Below are 15,176 nucleotides of genomic sequence, written 5' to 3'. Positions count from 1 at the left end.
ATTTACATTGAACAGAACACATCTGCTTTTAAACTTTAAGGGTCCCTTTCGTCCTCATTAAAAAAAACTATCCCTAAAAATTGTTTACAATTGCATCCTCATCGTGAACAGCCAAAGGAATCTCGGTAATATTATGGTTGTTGCCATGGTGACACAGATTTTATTTGGCCCAAATGAAAGCAGTTTTTATTAAATCAAGATTGAGTTTCACAAAAGGGAGGAAATCTTTTACGAACATGCAAGCAGGAGGCTTCTATTAGTATTTGTAAAGATAACAACCAGAGCTTTTACTTCTTCTGAATTCAATATGGACTGCGACAGACTACAAATTAAAATGTTTTACCTTGTACAGGCTCCCGGTTTTTTTTTTTAGCTTGTCGTGTTTATCTTCACAATGTAAAACAGTGAAAGTGCTTTATAACACTCTAAATCATGTTACTCTACTTTAATCTGTACTTTCAGTTCACAAATTAGACTCCAAGAATGCATTGTGTGTATGTCAGGGGATGTGTGGTGTGGGAGTGGGGTGTTAGCATTCAACTTCATTCTTTCTCTGGTCCACGACACCATTTTTGAGTAAGCAGATGACACTTGATGGTGGAGTACAGATGGAACAGACTTTATGGACGCCTAGTTTGAGAGTCATCTAAACAGAGAGAGAGAGAGAGAGTAGCTTTTTGGTTTCTGTATCTTCCGGGCTGTTAATTGTATAGTGATTGAGTGTTTAATTGTATTCAGCTGGTGGGCATTAACTGGGGATTTTTAAATGCCAAGATTCTTCACATCATCGCTGATCCGCCCCCCCGTCAGAAGTTTACAAAGTCATGAGGAGGTCCCACTATTTATATTCCTCCTCCCCCCATCGCTCAACACGGTCTGAAAGACCCACTAGTGACCCACTTTGTAAGGGTGAGGGGGGGGGGGGGTGGACACTGTACAATTTTTTTTCTTTTTTCACATTAAAAGGTCTAGGTCACAGAACTCCCAGACACAAAAAGAAAGTCCTTGCACTTATGCAACACCTTTCATGAGCCCTGGACATTGCAAAGCACTCTGCGGCCAATGAAGGGAGTTTTTGACTCTCTTTTGGGATGGTCATATTTGGGGACGGACAGAGGCCACAAGCAGGTTCCAGGTTCCTTTGTGCTATGTGGGGACCCGGCTTGTTACAGCCCTGGCCTAGTTTCTGACCATGCTGACAGGCTCCTAACATAGTTATGCCGGGGCTTTGCCAGAACAGCCGAGGATTTTCAGGGGCTTTGATTTGTAGAAATGTAGAAAGGTTATTGTAGTACGAGTGGTCAACCACTACCTATTGAAAAGAGCAGAAGAAATAAAATGGAAAAGTTTGAGGCAATATCTGAAGAGTTTTTGTTACGGTTCTTCGAGCTCACTGTCGAGTCCTTGATTGTAACCTTGCTTTTCTCTGGGGCCCAGAATTCTTCTTAAACCTTGTTCACTGTAGGAGACTTTTCTGTCTTGGGGTTCATGTGTATTTAGTGGATTTAGAGGCTTGTGAGAAAGAGATGGGAGCAGACAGGAGAGATCTTCTCAGTCCAGGAGCAAACAGACAGTCTGAATTCAAACTGTTTGTACAATTCAGAAAAACAGAGGTTGCCAAGCAGGTTAGTCATGTGACTACCTGGTCTGACCACGTCTTGGATTGTATCACCTTAGCAGTCTCTGGAATGCTCCTCTTACACACAATACCTGGTGATCAATGTCCATTGTGGGTTGAACGTGTCTGGGAATGGTCCTTTGCCCTTCCATGCACCGTCTCTGTTTAACAAGTCCTTTCTTCACTCCAGTAACAGTTTAAAATCACTGTTCATTGCCTCATTCTTGGTAGGTGGGGGCCTAGCATGACATCACACTTGCCTATTTAGAGTTGTGTATGGTATCCAATTGCATACTTCAACTCCTCCCCTTTATTGATTCGTCTGTTCAACCACTTCTGCAAAACTTGTGTTTGTTGCAAATATTCATACCTTGATATTAAATTCTAAATCTAACGGGTACAGCTATGTTTTGGTAGGCCAGTTTTATGTTTTTTTCAGCTAACGGGATGTGGGTAATAGAGAATGGAACCAGCATCAGTAGGTGTAGCATGCAACTCACATTGGGGAAGATTTTCTGATTTCCATTTGCAACAAAATTGTAACCGTGATTTTTGTACTCACATTTATGGGTTCAGTAGAAATGTTCAAGAGAGGCTATCTTTCTTTAGTATGTTCAGGAGAACTGTCCTGGAGCATTACTGAACCTGCTGCATAGAGGCAGATAAAACAGTTAAAACTGAAATACTTTGGGTTAATGGTCATATTTCTACTTATTTTAATTCATCTCCCTCAGAACATCACGCTCAGTAATCCCCCTCCAGGCTAATACCCCAAATGATGTCATCAGTGCTTGCCATTTTAATGTTCAGAATGTCAAGAGAAGTAGACAAGAATAATAATGATGTGAATGTTGATAATAATTCTATGTAATAGTTTAATTTTTGAAAGATATCCTGATGGTGACACATACTTGAAGTTAATGGTAGATGCTTATTCTCGTTCAACGGTTCAAGCATGCATAAGCAAAATGGTTAGAATTCAGAAGAATTGGAAGCTGAGGACTGAAGTATTGACTGTGAGGTGTGAGAATGTTATATAACATTATTGTGTGTGCCTGCGTGTTTGCGTGCGCAGAAATATTAGCTGGAGTAGCTGATCATTTCTGATATTGTACGCTAAAGGAATCAAGGGATACGGGGATAGGGCGAGAAGGTGGATTTGAGGTCAAAGATCTGCCATGATCTTATTGAATAGTGGAGCAGACTCAAGAGACCCTTATGGTCTATTCCTGCTCCTATTTCTTATGTTCTTATGAATGTAGCAGAGTCTGGTGAGGTCATGGGACAGCAGATGGAATATGATCTAATGGAGATAGGATACCAGCCACTGCAACAGGACAAGAAAGAGTAGCAGTCGGTGCTACAGTTCAGTCTGACTAGCTTCTTCTGGTTCTAGAGGAGTCTAATGTGCAATCCACTGGTGTCTGTAGTAGTTATAGAAAACAATAATGGGTAACCTATCATATAAAAGTTTATTTTTAAAAAGTTATTGCAAGAATTGCCCTTTCTAGTTCCCATCAGGACCTCAGGATGTCCCAAAGCACTTTACAGTCAATTCATTAAAAAAAAAAATTGCAGTCACTACAGCCAATTTGCGCATAGCAAGCTCCCACAAATAGTAATGTGATAATAACCAGATAATCTGTTTATTTACCATGTTAGTTGAAGGATAAGTATTGGACAGGATACTGGGGGAGAACTCCCCTGCTCTTCTTCGAAATAGTGCTATGGGATATTTTTTATCCACCTGAAACAGCAGACAGCCCCACTGTTTAACATCTCATCCGAAAGATAGCACTTCCAACAGTGCAGCACTCCCTCTGTACTGCACTGGGAATGTCAGCCTAGATTTTGTGCTCAAGTCTCTAGAATGGGGCTTGAACCTGAACGACTTAGACTTAAGAGTGCTACCCACTGAGCCATAACTGACACTCTTATTTTATTCCCACATTTTAAGTTATTTATTTCTGCTTGCTTTGCTCAGTGACGTATTGGGTGCAAGAATAAGGTATTTGAAAACAGTGAAGCTTGTGTTACAGTAGGAGAAAGACACTGCGTTATATGTAATAGATATGCAGGGCTATCCCTGCGGAGATGTAACCTTTACGTTATACTAATGGATGGTAATGTGAGAGAAGAGAAACAAAAGGAAAAAACGCCGGGAAAGTAAAGCAATATATTCAAGTGGGAGAAATTAGTAAAGGCAATGTGCATCAAAGAAAACATCAACAGAATCTAATAAAATGGTGATAAAGGATCGATAACCATTACAACATAATGGAAATTAAAAAATAACAAACTCTGATATTCTAAGAAACCTTGAATAAGCAATCTAACAGCTCCGTATACTTGATGAATGCATTCAACAGCAAATTGGCTCACTGTTAATGTAATCTTATTTAAAAAAAATAATAATCACACTCATTTTTCTGGTTGTGGAAACTTGTAACTTTTTGTCTATTTTGTGGTCCTTGTTGTTAGCCCCAAGGGCAGATCAGTTTCATGTGGGAAGCGTTAGTTATGCTCCTAGGGTAACAGCTGACCCCGACCCCAAACCCTCCAGCAGCTGTGTGTCATCAAACAATAACATAACCAGTTCCCCGAAGACTTGGAGCCAGCAACATGCTCTGCACAAGGATGCGAAAAGCATGAGTGTATGTTGTGCCATATGCTGTGTCCCAGCCACCAACCAAATTTCCTTAATTTATATAGAATTATAGAATTGTACAGCACAGAAGGAGGCCATTCAGCCCATCATGCCTGTGCCAGCTATTTGAACCATGAAAATTGTTTCAACAACATTCTGTTGTGAAAATATATTTATTTCAGTAACTATCCCTACACTTACCTTTCAAAAATGTTTTAAAATACACATTACAGGCATTTCCCAGTGAAAAGAAAGAAAGTGCATAAAAGAATATGTTGCTGCAATATCTAAATCCTCTTCGTAATCTAAAATGGTTTCCCTGTAGAGTTGATCTGAAACTGTTAACAAATATCTGTTTAAAAGGTGGTTTCGTAAAATGCTCACCCCATTCATTTTGCCAATAGCTCCAGTTTTTTGTCAAATACCATTTTCCACTCTGTCTATTTTTTAGATCTGGTGCGCAATATCCTCCACACAAGGGAATGGGTGAGAGGACTTGCCTCCAGATCTTTGCTATTACGGCTCCATTAACTGGCCATTAGAAATTTTGTGAAAGTAGCTTTGGATGGAGTTTGATACGCAACCTTCTGTTGATCCATCCTCAGCGGTCCCTGGTGGCATAGTTAAGGCAGGTAACTTTCTACCATGGGAAAACTTGATCACAGACTAGCATTCCCATCAACTTATACTCTACTGCCAGAAAGGCTCAAAAGAAGGAAAGAACCTGCTTTTATATAGTGCCTTATCATATCCTTAAAATGTCCAAAAGTGTTTCATAACTAAAGAATTACTTTTGAAACACTGTCACTGTTGTTTTGGAGCAAGGATTAGCAAAAGGAATTCTTGACTTCACCAAAACAGAATCCATGCAGCTCATTCCAGGAAAGTTCAAGTTTTAATCTCAAGTCATTGCTGTATCAGCTATTGAGCTGTTACCATTGGCCTATTATCATTGCACAATTCAGTATTTTTAAGCATGAATTCATTTGTTTAAGCACAAGAGAAAACCCACTGAATTTCCAGTTGTAAACAGTAGAGCAGAATAGTTTTGTACAAAAGTAGTAATTATATGTTGCATTCAATGTCCTGTTTGATAGAATGTACCGACTTACACTTGTAATGCATCTTCAAACACTTGTACATTAGCTGAAATGCTTTTGGGTTCTGATCAAATGATTTTGAACATTTAAAATCCTGTTCAGAAATCGCACGACCTGGAGTTATAGGGTGGTATTTTTGTGTAACACTCCTTTTGGTGCACTTTTCAGCGAATGGATGCACCAAAATGCCCCTAACAAATATTCAAATTATGCTTTAATAATGTGACTGGCACAGTTACGAGGAACTTTACCAATACCTTGGAAATTGAGTCTCCCCCAGTGTTTAATAAAACCGATGAAACATGTCTTTTATTAAAAACTCTTCAATGTTATTTTATCGGTGATGCCAAGGGAGTCAAAGACAGACTCAAGGCTTTATGGGATCACTCCTGATCAAGTCTCTTAACTAATTTGTCAAAGTTTTCTTCTGTTGACATAAGTAAGATGCTTCAATGGGTGAACATAAGACCCTACATTTCTTCTAACACAATTCGCATGAGGCTCTTGTGTCCATCCCGAGATTTGAACAACAGCTAAATTAAAAGGTTAAAAGTAGTACGCAATGGTTAAAAGTGGGGCTGGTCTAACTTGCACCAAACAATCTATAAAATGTACATGTGTGGGTGGGAATTGTGAAGCATAAATTGGGTCAAATCAGGGTTTTTCTTTCTTTACAATCCTCCTAAGGTTTTATTTTAAAATCCTGTTGATTGGCAAAGATATAGCTGATATAGTCCCAGTTTATTATAGAGTATGCATCCAATCCCTTAACAAAAAATAGATTATTTTGGATTTTGTTAAAAGCTCCACCAAAAATCCCCTTAGCCATGTAATCAAGTGGCACGTGGTGACAGGCAATTATTTACACAAAATTAGGAGGGGTGAAGGGGAAGGCTATCTTGTGCATCTTCAGAAATAATTGAAGGATAAGATGGAAATAATAAATGCAACTTACACCCCTACTTGACTGGTGCATAATAATCAAATAGCAAATTAGGGCCTATGTAACAATTTAATTCTGATAAGGCCATTCAGTCTTTCATCCCTCTTTCCAACATACTATGTACATTCTAGGGAGCACAGTTTCAGAATAAGAGGTCTCCCGTTTAAGACAGAAATGGGGTGGAATTTCTTCTGTCACAGGCTGTTAATCTCTGGAATTCCCCACCCCAGAGAGCAGTGGAATCTGGATCATTGAATATATTCAAGGCTGAGTTCGACAGATTTTTAAAAAATTCACTCATGGGATGTGGGCGTCGCTGGCCAGGCCAGCATTTATTGCCCATCCCTAATTGTCCTTGAGAAGGTGGTGGTGAGCTGCCTCTTGAACCGCTGCAGTCCAAGTGGGGTAGGTACATCCACAGTGCTGTTCGGAAGGGAGTTCCAGGATTTGACCCAGCGACAGTGAAGGAACGGTGATATACTTCCAAGTCAGGATGGTGTGTGACTTGGAGGGAAACTTGCAGGTGGTGGTGTTCCCATGAATTTGCTGCCCTTGTCCTTCTAGTTGGTAGAGGTCATGGATTTGGAAGGTGCTGTCTAAGGAGCCTTGGTTTGTTGCTGCAGTGCATCTTGTAGATGGTACACACTCCTGCCATTGTGCGTCAGTGATGAAGGGAGTGAATGTCTGTGAATGGGGTGTCAATCGAGCAGGCTGCTTTGTCCTGGATGGTGTCGAGCTTCTTGAGTGTTGTTGGAGCTGCACCCATCCAGGCAAGTGGAGAGTATTCCATCACACTCCTGACTTCTGCCTTGTAGATGTTGGACAGGCTTTGGGGAGTCAGGAGATGAGTTACTTGCCACAGGATTCCTAGTCTCTGACCTGCTCTTGTAGCCATGGTATTTATATGACTACTCCAGTTCAGTTTATGGTCAATGGTAGCCCCTAGGATGTTGATAGTGGAGGATTCAGTGATGGTAATGCCTTTGAATGTCAAGGGGAGTTGGTTAGATTCTCTCTAGTTGGAGATGGTCATTGCCTGACACTTGTGTGGCGCGAATGTTACTTGCACTTATCAGCCCAAGCCTGGATATTGTCCAGGTCTTGCTGCTTTTCTACACGGACTGCTTCAGTATCTGAGGAGTCGCGAATGGTGCTGAACATTGTGCAATTATCAGCGAACATCCCCACTTCTGACCTTGTGATTGAAGGAAGGTCATTGATGAAGCAGTTGAAGATGGTTGGGCCTAGGATACTACCCTGAGGAACTCCTGCAGTGATGTCCTGGAGCTGAGATGATTGACCTCCAACCAGTGGAGAGTTTTCCCCCGATTCCCAGTGACTTCAGTTTTGCTTCGGCTCCTTGATACCATACTCGGTCAAATGCTGCCTTGATAAACTAAGAGAAGTAAATGTTACGACCAGGTGAGAAAGGTGTCTAGGGGTCCCTCTCAGTCTTCCCCTGGTCTTACTGTGACAGGGTTTAATTTTAAACACACCGTGTTTTGAGCTACCCCTTGGTGAATCTTTGTTCACTGCTTTCCAATTATAAAGCAAAGAAATAAGCATAAACAGGCTTTCTTTGGTTTAAAGAAGAAAAATGAAATGTATTTAAACTTAAACTCGAATTTGGTTAATGCCTACGGATACATGACACGCCCACGCTAGCATGCATACACGATGCACACACTGTTGTTATGGAGCAGGATCATGTGTGTTACCATCACACCCAGAAGGAGCGTCTTTGGGGTTCGAGACTAGGGCAGAACAGGTGATGCACCTGCTGTGGTTACACAAGCAAGTGGCAGCTGGGGTCGAGTGAATGTCAGCAATGTACACACAGCTTGACAAGCCCAGATAGTGAATACTGTTAGAGATTCAGCTATAACAAAAAGGAAGCATCACCAGCTATGAAAGTGCACTGATCAAAAAAGTTCACCGATCGCACTTAGGAGGAGTAGGGCCCTCAACTAATATTGATCTTTCTCCTTCAAGCTCACTGAAAGGTAAAATTCTTAGATGGCTTGACAGGGTAGATGTTGTGAAGCTGTTTCCCCTGGGTGGAGAGTCTAGAACTTGAGGCCATTGTTTCAAGACAAAGGGTCGGCCACTTAGGACTGAGATCAGAACACAAAACTTGGAAGTATTTTGAACTGTGAGGAGGATAGTGATAGAACTTCAAGAAGACATGGATGGTCCGGTGGAATGGCAGCTGAAATATAATGCCAAGAAGTGTGAAGTGATACATTTTGGTAGGAAGAATGAGGAGCCGTAATATAAATGAAGGATACAATTCTAAAGGGGTGTAGGAGAAGAGGGACCTGGGGGTATATGTGCATATATCATTGAAGGTGGCAGGGCAGGTTGAGAAAGCAGTTAATAAGGCAAATGAGATCCTGTGCTTTATAAACAGAGGCATAGAGTACAAAAGCATGATGAAATTTTATAAAACACTGGTCCAGCCTCAACTGGAGTATTGTGTCTAATTCTGGGCACCACACTTTAAAAAGCATTATAGAGGGTGCAGAAAAGATTTTCAAGCATATTTCTGTGGTTGAAGGACTTCAGTTACAAGATAAATTGAAGAAGCTGGGGCTGGCTCTGCTTAGAGAAGGTTATTTCAGATTTCCAGCATCCACAGTATTTTGCCTTTATTATATAAGGTTGAGAGGCGAGTTGAATTGTTCAAAATGATGAGGGGTCTGGACAGAGTAGATAGGGAGAAACTGTTCCCAATGGCGAAAGGGTCAAGAACCAGAGGACACCGATTTAAAGTGATGGTGAAAAGAACCAAAGGCTACATGAGGAAAAGCTTTCTTTACGTTGCGAGGGGAATGTACTGCCTGCGAGTGTGGTGGAGGAAAATTCAACTGTGACTTTCAAAAGGGAACTGGATATTTATCTGAAGAGAAGAAAATCGCAGGCCACGGGGAAAAGAAAGGGGAGTGGGGCTAGCTGAATTGCTCTTGCAGAGAGCTAGCACAGACATGATGGGCTGAATGACCTCCTTCTGTGCTGTAACAATTCAAAGATTCTATGATTCTATAAATTCCTTCACTCAGAGGGTTGTGAATCTTTAGAATTCTCAACCCCAGAGCGTTATGGATGCTCAGTCATTGAGTATATACAAGACTGAGATCGATTTTGGATGCTAAGGGAATCAGGGGATATGGGGATAAGGCAAGAAAGTGGAGTTGAGGTTGAAGATCAGCCATGATCGTATTGAATGGGGAGCAGGCTCAAGGGGCCGAATGGCCTACTCCTTCTCCTATTTCTTATGTTCTTATATTCTTCTGTGACCTGGATACAGGGAGATCAGTTTCAGAGTCCCTAACTGCTGCCAAGCTGAGATCAGCTGAGAGAGCACAGACCAGGAGCTTGTACACAGAACACCCCTGGCTAAATTATTGTTTTAAAAAAAGACATCGGGCTCTGAATAGACAGAGTTAATTAATTGAAAATAAACCATTTGTGATGCTTACTGTAAGTTATGAGGCCTCACATCACGCCGTGGTTAAATTTCCATAAACCACTGCAAATTGACATGTATTCAGTGTTCAATAAGTAGATAATAAGTCGTTTATTTGCAGCTGCCATGGATGGTGCTGTTTAAAAACAGGACTATTTTGTGTGTCCAGATGGAGAGAATTTGATGAGAAGGTGGCTGGGAATGCATCGGGCCAGCTGTCAACTAAAGAATAATTGTACTTGGTTGCATTTTCAAGTCTCTAATGGGCCATTTCATGGAATAGTACAGGCAGTGATCTTATACTTTATCAGATTCTTGATTCTAGTGACATCAATGACACAATACTCCTTGTGAAACCATGAAGTATAAAACATCATTCATATATCTGAGTGATAAGAGCGGAGCGGAGTAGAAATTGGACCTCGTTGAGCCCATTTTGTGTGATTTGGTTCCTCTGTCAAGCAAATTTGTTCTGAGAGAGGGATCTGCTGCAGTATTAAACTTGCTGAAAACTAATTGCTTCTGTTTGATTCTTAAAGGGTTGACGAAACTCCCTCTTTTAAAATATTTCTTATTGCTTTAAGGACTGTTTTCCTCTCTGCCTCTGTGTAGATGGCTTCTCCCATTCGCATCCCTTTATGATAAAATATTCTATTTAAATTTTATCTGCCTGACAGGGAAATGTGCAACATGAAATCTGTGCATGTACAGTCAGGTGAACAAAACAATTTTTGAACAAGCACTGAAGCATTTATACAAAATTAAGAGTGTGTGGAACTTGGGCCAGATAAAATTCTCTGAGGACCGAGGCGGTGGAGTTTTTCACTTTTTTTTGCGAAAAAAATTCTCGAGAAAAGAAATTAACTTTGCAGTAGGATGGATGATCTGCATTGCATTGCATGATTAACGGCATACTAATATCATGCAGATGTCAGCCAAGAAAGACGGTTAATTCTCTGTACAATGCAGGTCATAATTCCATTGTCACAGGGTCAGGGAATACATATTGAGGCTAAACCCACTTGGTAATCCTGTCCAGTTTGGTTCTAATTGATCATGAGGCTTTTAAACACTTTAAAGGAATTTCCGAGAATTTCTGCCTTTTTACATTTTTTAACCTTTAACCTCCTTCTGTTTCCTCTAAGTGCATGAATCTGTTATGAATAATTGAGCCTATAGTTGACATTTATGTTTTACAAAATGATGCAATTGCCTTAGGTAAAAATGGAACCATTTATATCTGTTTTGTGTACAGTTTTGAGATGTATGTATATGGATAGCATGTGCCTTATTGTCAACGCTTATATGTACAGTACACGTGGAATCATAGATCTTACAGCACAGGAAGAGGCTATTTGGCCCATCATGCCTGTGCTGGTTCTTTGAAAGAACTGCCCAATTTAATCCCACACTCCACATTTTCCTCATAACCCTTCAAATTAGTTCCCTTTCGAAACATCCTATGGAATCTGAATCCACCTACCTTTCAAGTAGTACATTCATGATTATGACAGACCTCTATATGAGTTAAATTCTCCTAATTTCCCCTCTAGTTTATTTGCCAATTATTTTAAATCTATGACCTCTGGTTACCGAGTCACTTCCCTCCTCGCTCTAGCGAAACCCTTCATAATTTTGAATACCTCTATTTAGGTTTCCCCTTACTTTCTCTGCTTTAAGGAGCACAATCCCACTTTGTACACAGTGAGCTGACTGTATCATACAGTCACCACAGTAGAATGGTAATCATTGATGGAGGAGTTGACAGCAGGATAGACTTTCATGCTGATAGAACGGCTGATCCCATCAGGATGTGTAAAACAGCCAATCAAAACACTTGCATCTTCTCATATATTTTCTTTAACACAGCTTTATTGTACGTGGACTGTCCACATGCATTTGCCAGTGTCATATTATTTCTGAGGTTAAAGTTCCTGGCATTCTGGTGATTTCAGAACAGTGCGTATCCAAAGGCTGTTTAATTAGTGGCACTAAGGGATTTAGAATTTAATGGGTTTATGCTAATAATGGAACAGTGGCCACTTGATTCATGTTTGATTTCCCTAAAAGACTGAGAATTTAGCAGAGGTGTTAGAAAATTTACATAGTTCGTTTCCTTATGTAGCTTCTCTGCAAAATACTCACCTTGGCTGATCTACATTTGTAAAACAGATGGATTCCGAGCGCACCCAGCACTGATAACTTGTCTGATGCCTCTCTGTGGGTCAGTAGGTCTACACAGCACACAAATCTCACTGACTTTATCTCACTGAGAAGGAAAGGCAATCTGATCATGCCTGTCCTGTCTAACATGCAAAAAATTGCTTGAAAATAAAACCACCAACCTACCGCATTGATTTTAGTGGAATGATGTTATCCTGTTGCAATGAGATATCCCCACTTTGCAATGATGCGCAAGCCGATTTGTAGCATAACTCAGTTCAAGGGTTACAAGGACACAGCTGTCAATGTCCACAGTTAAAATAGCTAATAGTAGTTAATGGACAAGTTGAGTTAAATAAAAAAGGATTAGCAGTGCCCTAAAATCTGTGCCCCAAAGGGACAATCTTGTTAATCCACTGAGCAGGCTTGTGTGGGGAGTACAACGGGTAGTGACCATGTAATTTTTGATGCATATTTTACAGTGCAGTGATTAAATACTGCTCACACTATACAACCATTTGGTAACAGTTGACAGCCTATCAAACAAACACATTAGTAATTCATATGTGAAGCCTTAAAAAGTTCCCAACCAGAGTGCTAATCGGGAGCGAAACTTTCTCAATAAACAGAGTGAGAGGAACAAGGGAGTTAATCAGTTTCCTACTTGGCTTGGCCATGTGAGCCGCATGGAAGATGGCAGGATCCCCAAAGACACATTGTACAGCGAGCTCGCCACTGGTATCAGACCCACCGGCCGTCCATGTCTCCGCTTCAAAGACGTCTGCAAACGCGACATGAAGTCCTGTGACGTTGATCACAAGTCGTGGGAGTCAGTTGCCAGCGATCGCCAGAGCTGGCGGGCAGCCATAAAGGCGGGCCGCCATAAAGGCGGGCCTAAAGTGTGGCGAGTCGAAGAGACTTAGCGGTTGGCAGGAAAAAAGACAAAAGCGCAAGGGGAGAGCCAACTGTGTAACAGCCCCGACAAACAAATTTTCTGCAGCACCTGTGGAAGAGCCTGTCACTCTAGAATTGGCCTTTATAGCCACTCCAGGTGCTGCTCCACACACCACTGACCACCTCCAGACGCTTACCCATTATCTCTCGAGATAAGGAGGCCAAAGAAGAAGGGAGAAGACTTCCAGAATCCTCAACTCAACTCCTCAGCCTAACCACTTGCTATTTCAGTAATTCTGGTTTCATTTACACAGCTTTATTTTCAATTCAAGTTCATTACAAATAATTGTGATGATCTAATAGAAGAATTCACCCAGGCGAAGAGGTTTCGATACAATAGTTGGAGAGAAGTTGCTTCCACTGGTAGGAGGGTCAGAGGACACAGACTTAAGATAACTGGCAAAAAAGTCATGGCGAAGATGAGAATTTCTTTTTACATAGCGAGTTGCTGTGATCTGGAATTCGCTGTCTGAAAGGGCGGTGGAAGCAGATTCAATAGTAACTTTCAAAAGGGAATTGGATAAATACTTGAAAAAGAAAAAGAAAATGCTGGACTATGGGGAAAGAACAGGGGAGTGGACGGATTGGATGGCTCTTTTAAAGAGCCAGCACAGGCATGATGGGCCGAATGGCCTCCTCATGCACTGTATCATTCTATGATTTTATTCTATCACTGACACTAAGAATAATGTAATGTTGATTGAGTTACACAGAATTTGTAGCAGAGAGAAAGGCCATTCGGCCCAACTGCTCTACATTCTTGCAGCTCCTTGATTTCCTGATTGTTTTTCATATTGTTTTCCTGTCTTCCTGCAGCTGAGCCCATCTATCATGGACACGGTTCTAAAGGGGACGTTCAATTCTACCTTACTTAACCCACTGCTGAATCCCCTACCAGCTCCAACCCATCCTGATCCCCCGTTATTCCAGGACATCTGAGTTTCAATCCGCATCAAACAGTAAGTACAAACACTCCAAAGTCAGGCAAAGCTGTGTAAATCTCTCCAGTTCCAACAGAGGCTCTTTCTGACAATACTGTAGAGACGGATTTTGGAAAGGCTGCAGAGGGGTGAATGGAGGTGGGTGAGCCAGCAATTTCCTGCTGCCGGCTGGCATGCCAGTTTGTCGGTATTTTTCTGGCTCGGGGCCTTTTGTTAAAGTGCCTGTTGGGGGATTAATGGCTACCTACAAGTGGCAGGAAGCCAATCATGTCCCTAATAGGCTATTAAGGCCACTGTACAGATGTCAACTGGACTTTCCCAGTCAGCGGTCGAGCACCCGATTAAGGCAAAATCCCAGCGGATGAATGGAGGCAGCCTCCGAGTGGCAGATGGTTTTGAAAGCGGCGTGGGGGGGGGGAGGGGGAGGGGGAGTGGGGTGGACCAGCACTCCATCTGCCATTTTAACCCATCCCCACCCCACCCCCATTCTCTGCAGGCCACCCTGTGGAGAGGCCCCTCCTCCACAACAACAGTCTGGCAGCTGTGGCCACTTTTTATCTTCAAAAAGTCTTCAGAGCGCACCTTCATTTGAGGTGCCCTCTCTCTCGCACATCGGCAGCTGCCACCTCTGACCGCGGTGCTGCTGATGTATCATTGCTGGATCGGACGGTGAGTGCGCACCCTGACCTGCTCGTTAAAAATCGCGTTGGGTATCAATCGACGCGACGCAGGTTCAGGGCCTGTAGTGTTTGTCAGTTATTAACTCTGATTAAAGGAAGATAATTCTGTCCTATTTACAAGTAGTGCAAGGAAGTCAAATGTACCTGGTGCTTCTCTGTATCTCTGTACAAAAGAAAGAGAGGACTTTGTTAGACGCTAAAACTGGGAAATTGTTGGTTTAAAGCAAAACACTGTGGATGCTTGAAATCTGAAATAAAAACAGAAAACGCTGGAAATACTCAGCAGATCAGGAGAGAGGAGCAAAGTTAATGGTCTGAATTTTCCTGTGGGTATTGGAAACCCAATGCTGGGACCATGTATAGGTTCTGAGACCGCGCTTGTCGCCAAGGTGCCCGGTGGCACAACTTTACGTGAGGCGGGCTCCTAATTGGCCGCCTCCACCTTCAATTAAGGATGGACGACAGGTTCCCGAGTTTTTAAGGCCCAATCAGAGGGCTTGCAGCACAGGATGGTCGCAGCCTCACCAGGAGTGTTGTGCACTACGGAGGCAGACAGGTGAGCATGAGGGTGCCTTGAATTGGAGGCTCTCTCAGAAGCCTGTTGAACATTTAAAATTAAAGAAGGCCCACAGTTGCTAGGGGAAACCCTTCCACAGGTTTGGTT

General features: G+C 42.0%; 1 protein-coding gene across 2 annotated transcripts in view; it reads left to right on the top strand.

Annotated features, from left to right (window-relative positions):
- stpg2 (sperm-tail PG-rich repeat containing 2) overlaps positions 1-15,176 on the top strand; it is a 343,238-nt gene that overhangs the window by 313,417 nt on the left and 14,645 nt on the right. Inside the window, exon 14 of one of the 2 annotated variants that reach the window (XM_068046189.1) lies at positions 13,708-13,850. In XM_068046189.1, coding sequence (XP_067902290.1) covers positions 13,708-13,830 — 123 coding nt within the window. In that variant the 3' untranslated portion in view covers positions 13,831-13,850. Of the gene's footprint in view, positions 1-13,707; positions 13,851-15,176 lie in introns of those variants that run through there. The other variant, XM_068046199.1, reaches the window with a different exon arrangement.

Source organism: Heterodontus francisci, chromosome 1, assembly GCF_036365525.1.
Source record: "Heterodontus francisci isolate sHetFra1 chromosome 1, sHetFra1.hap1, whole genome shotgun sequence".
In the NCBI taxonomy this organism is placed as follows: Eukaryota; Metazoa; Chordata; class Chondrichthyes; order Heterodontiformes; family Heterodontidae; genus Heterodontus; species Heterodontus francisci.
Note: the sequence above shows the minus strand (reverse complement) of the source record. Positions and strands in the feature narration are given on the sequence as shown.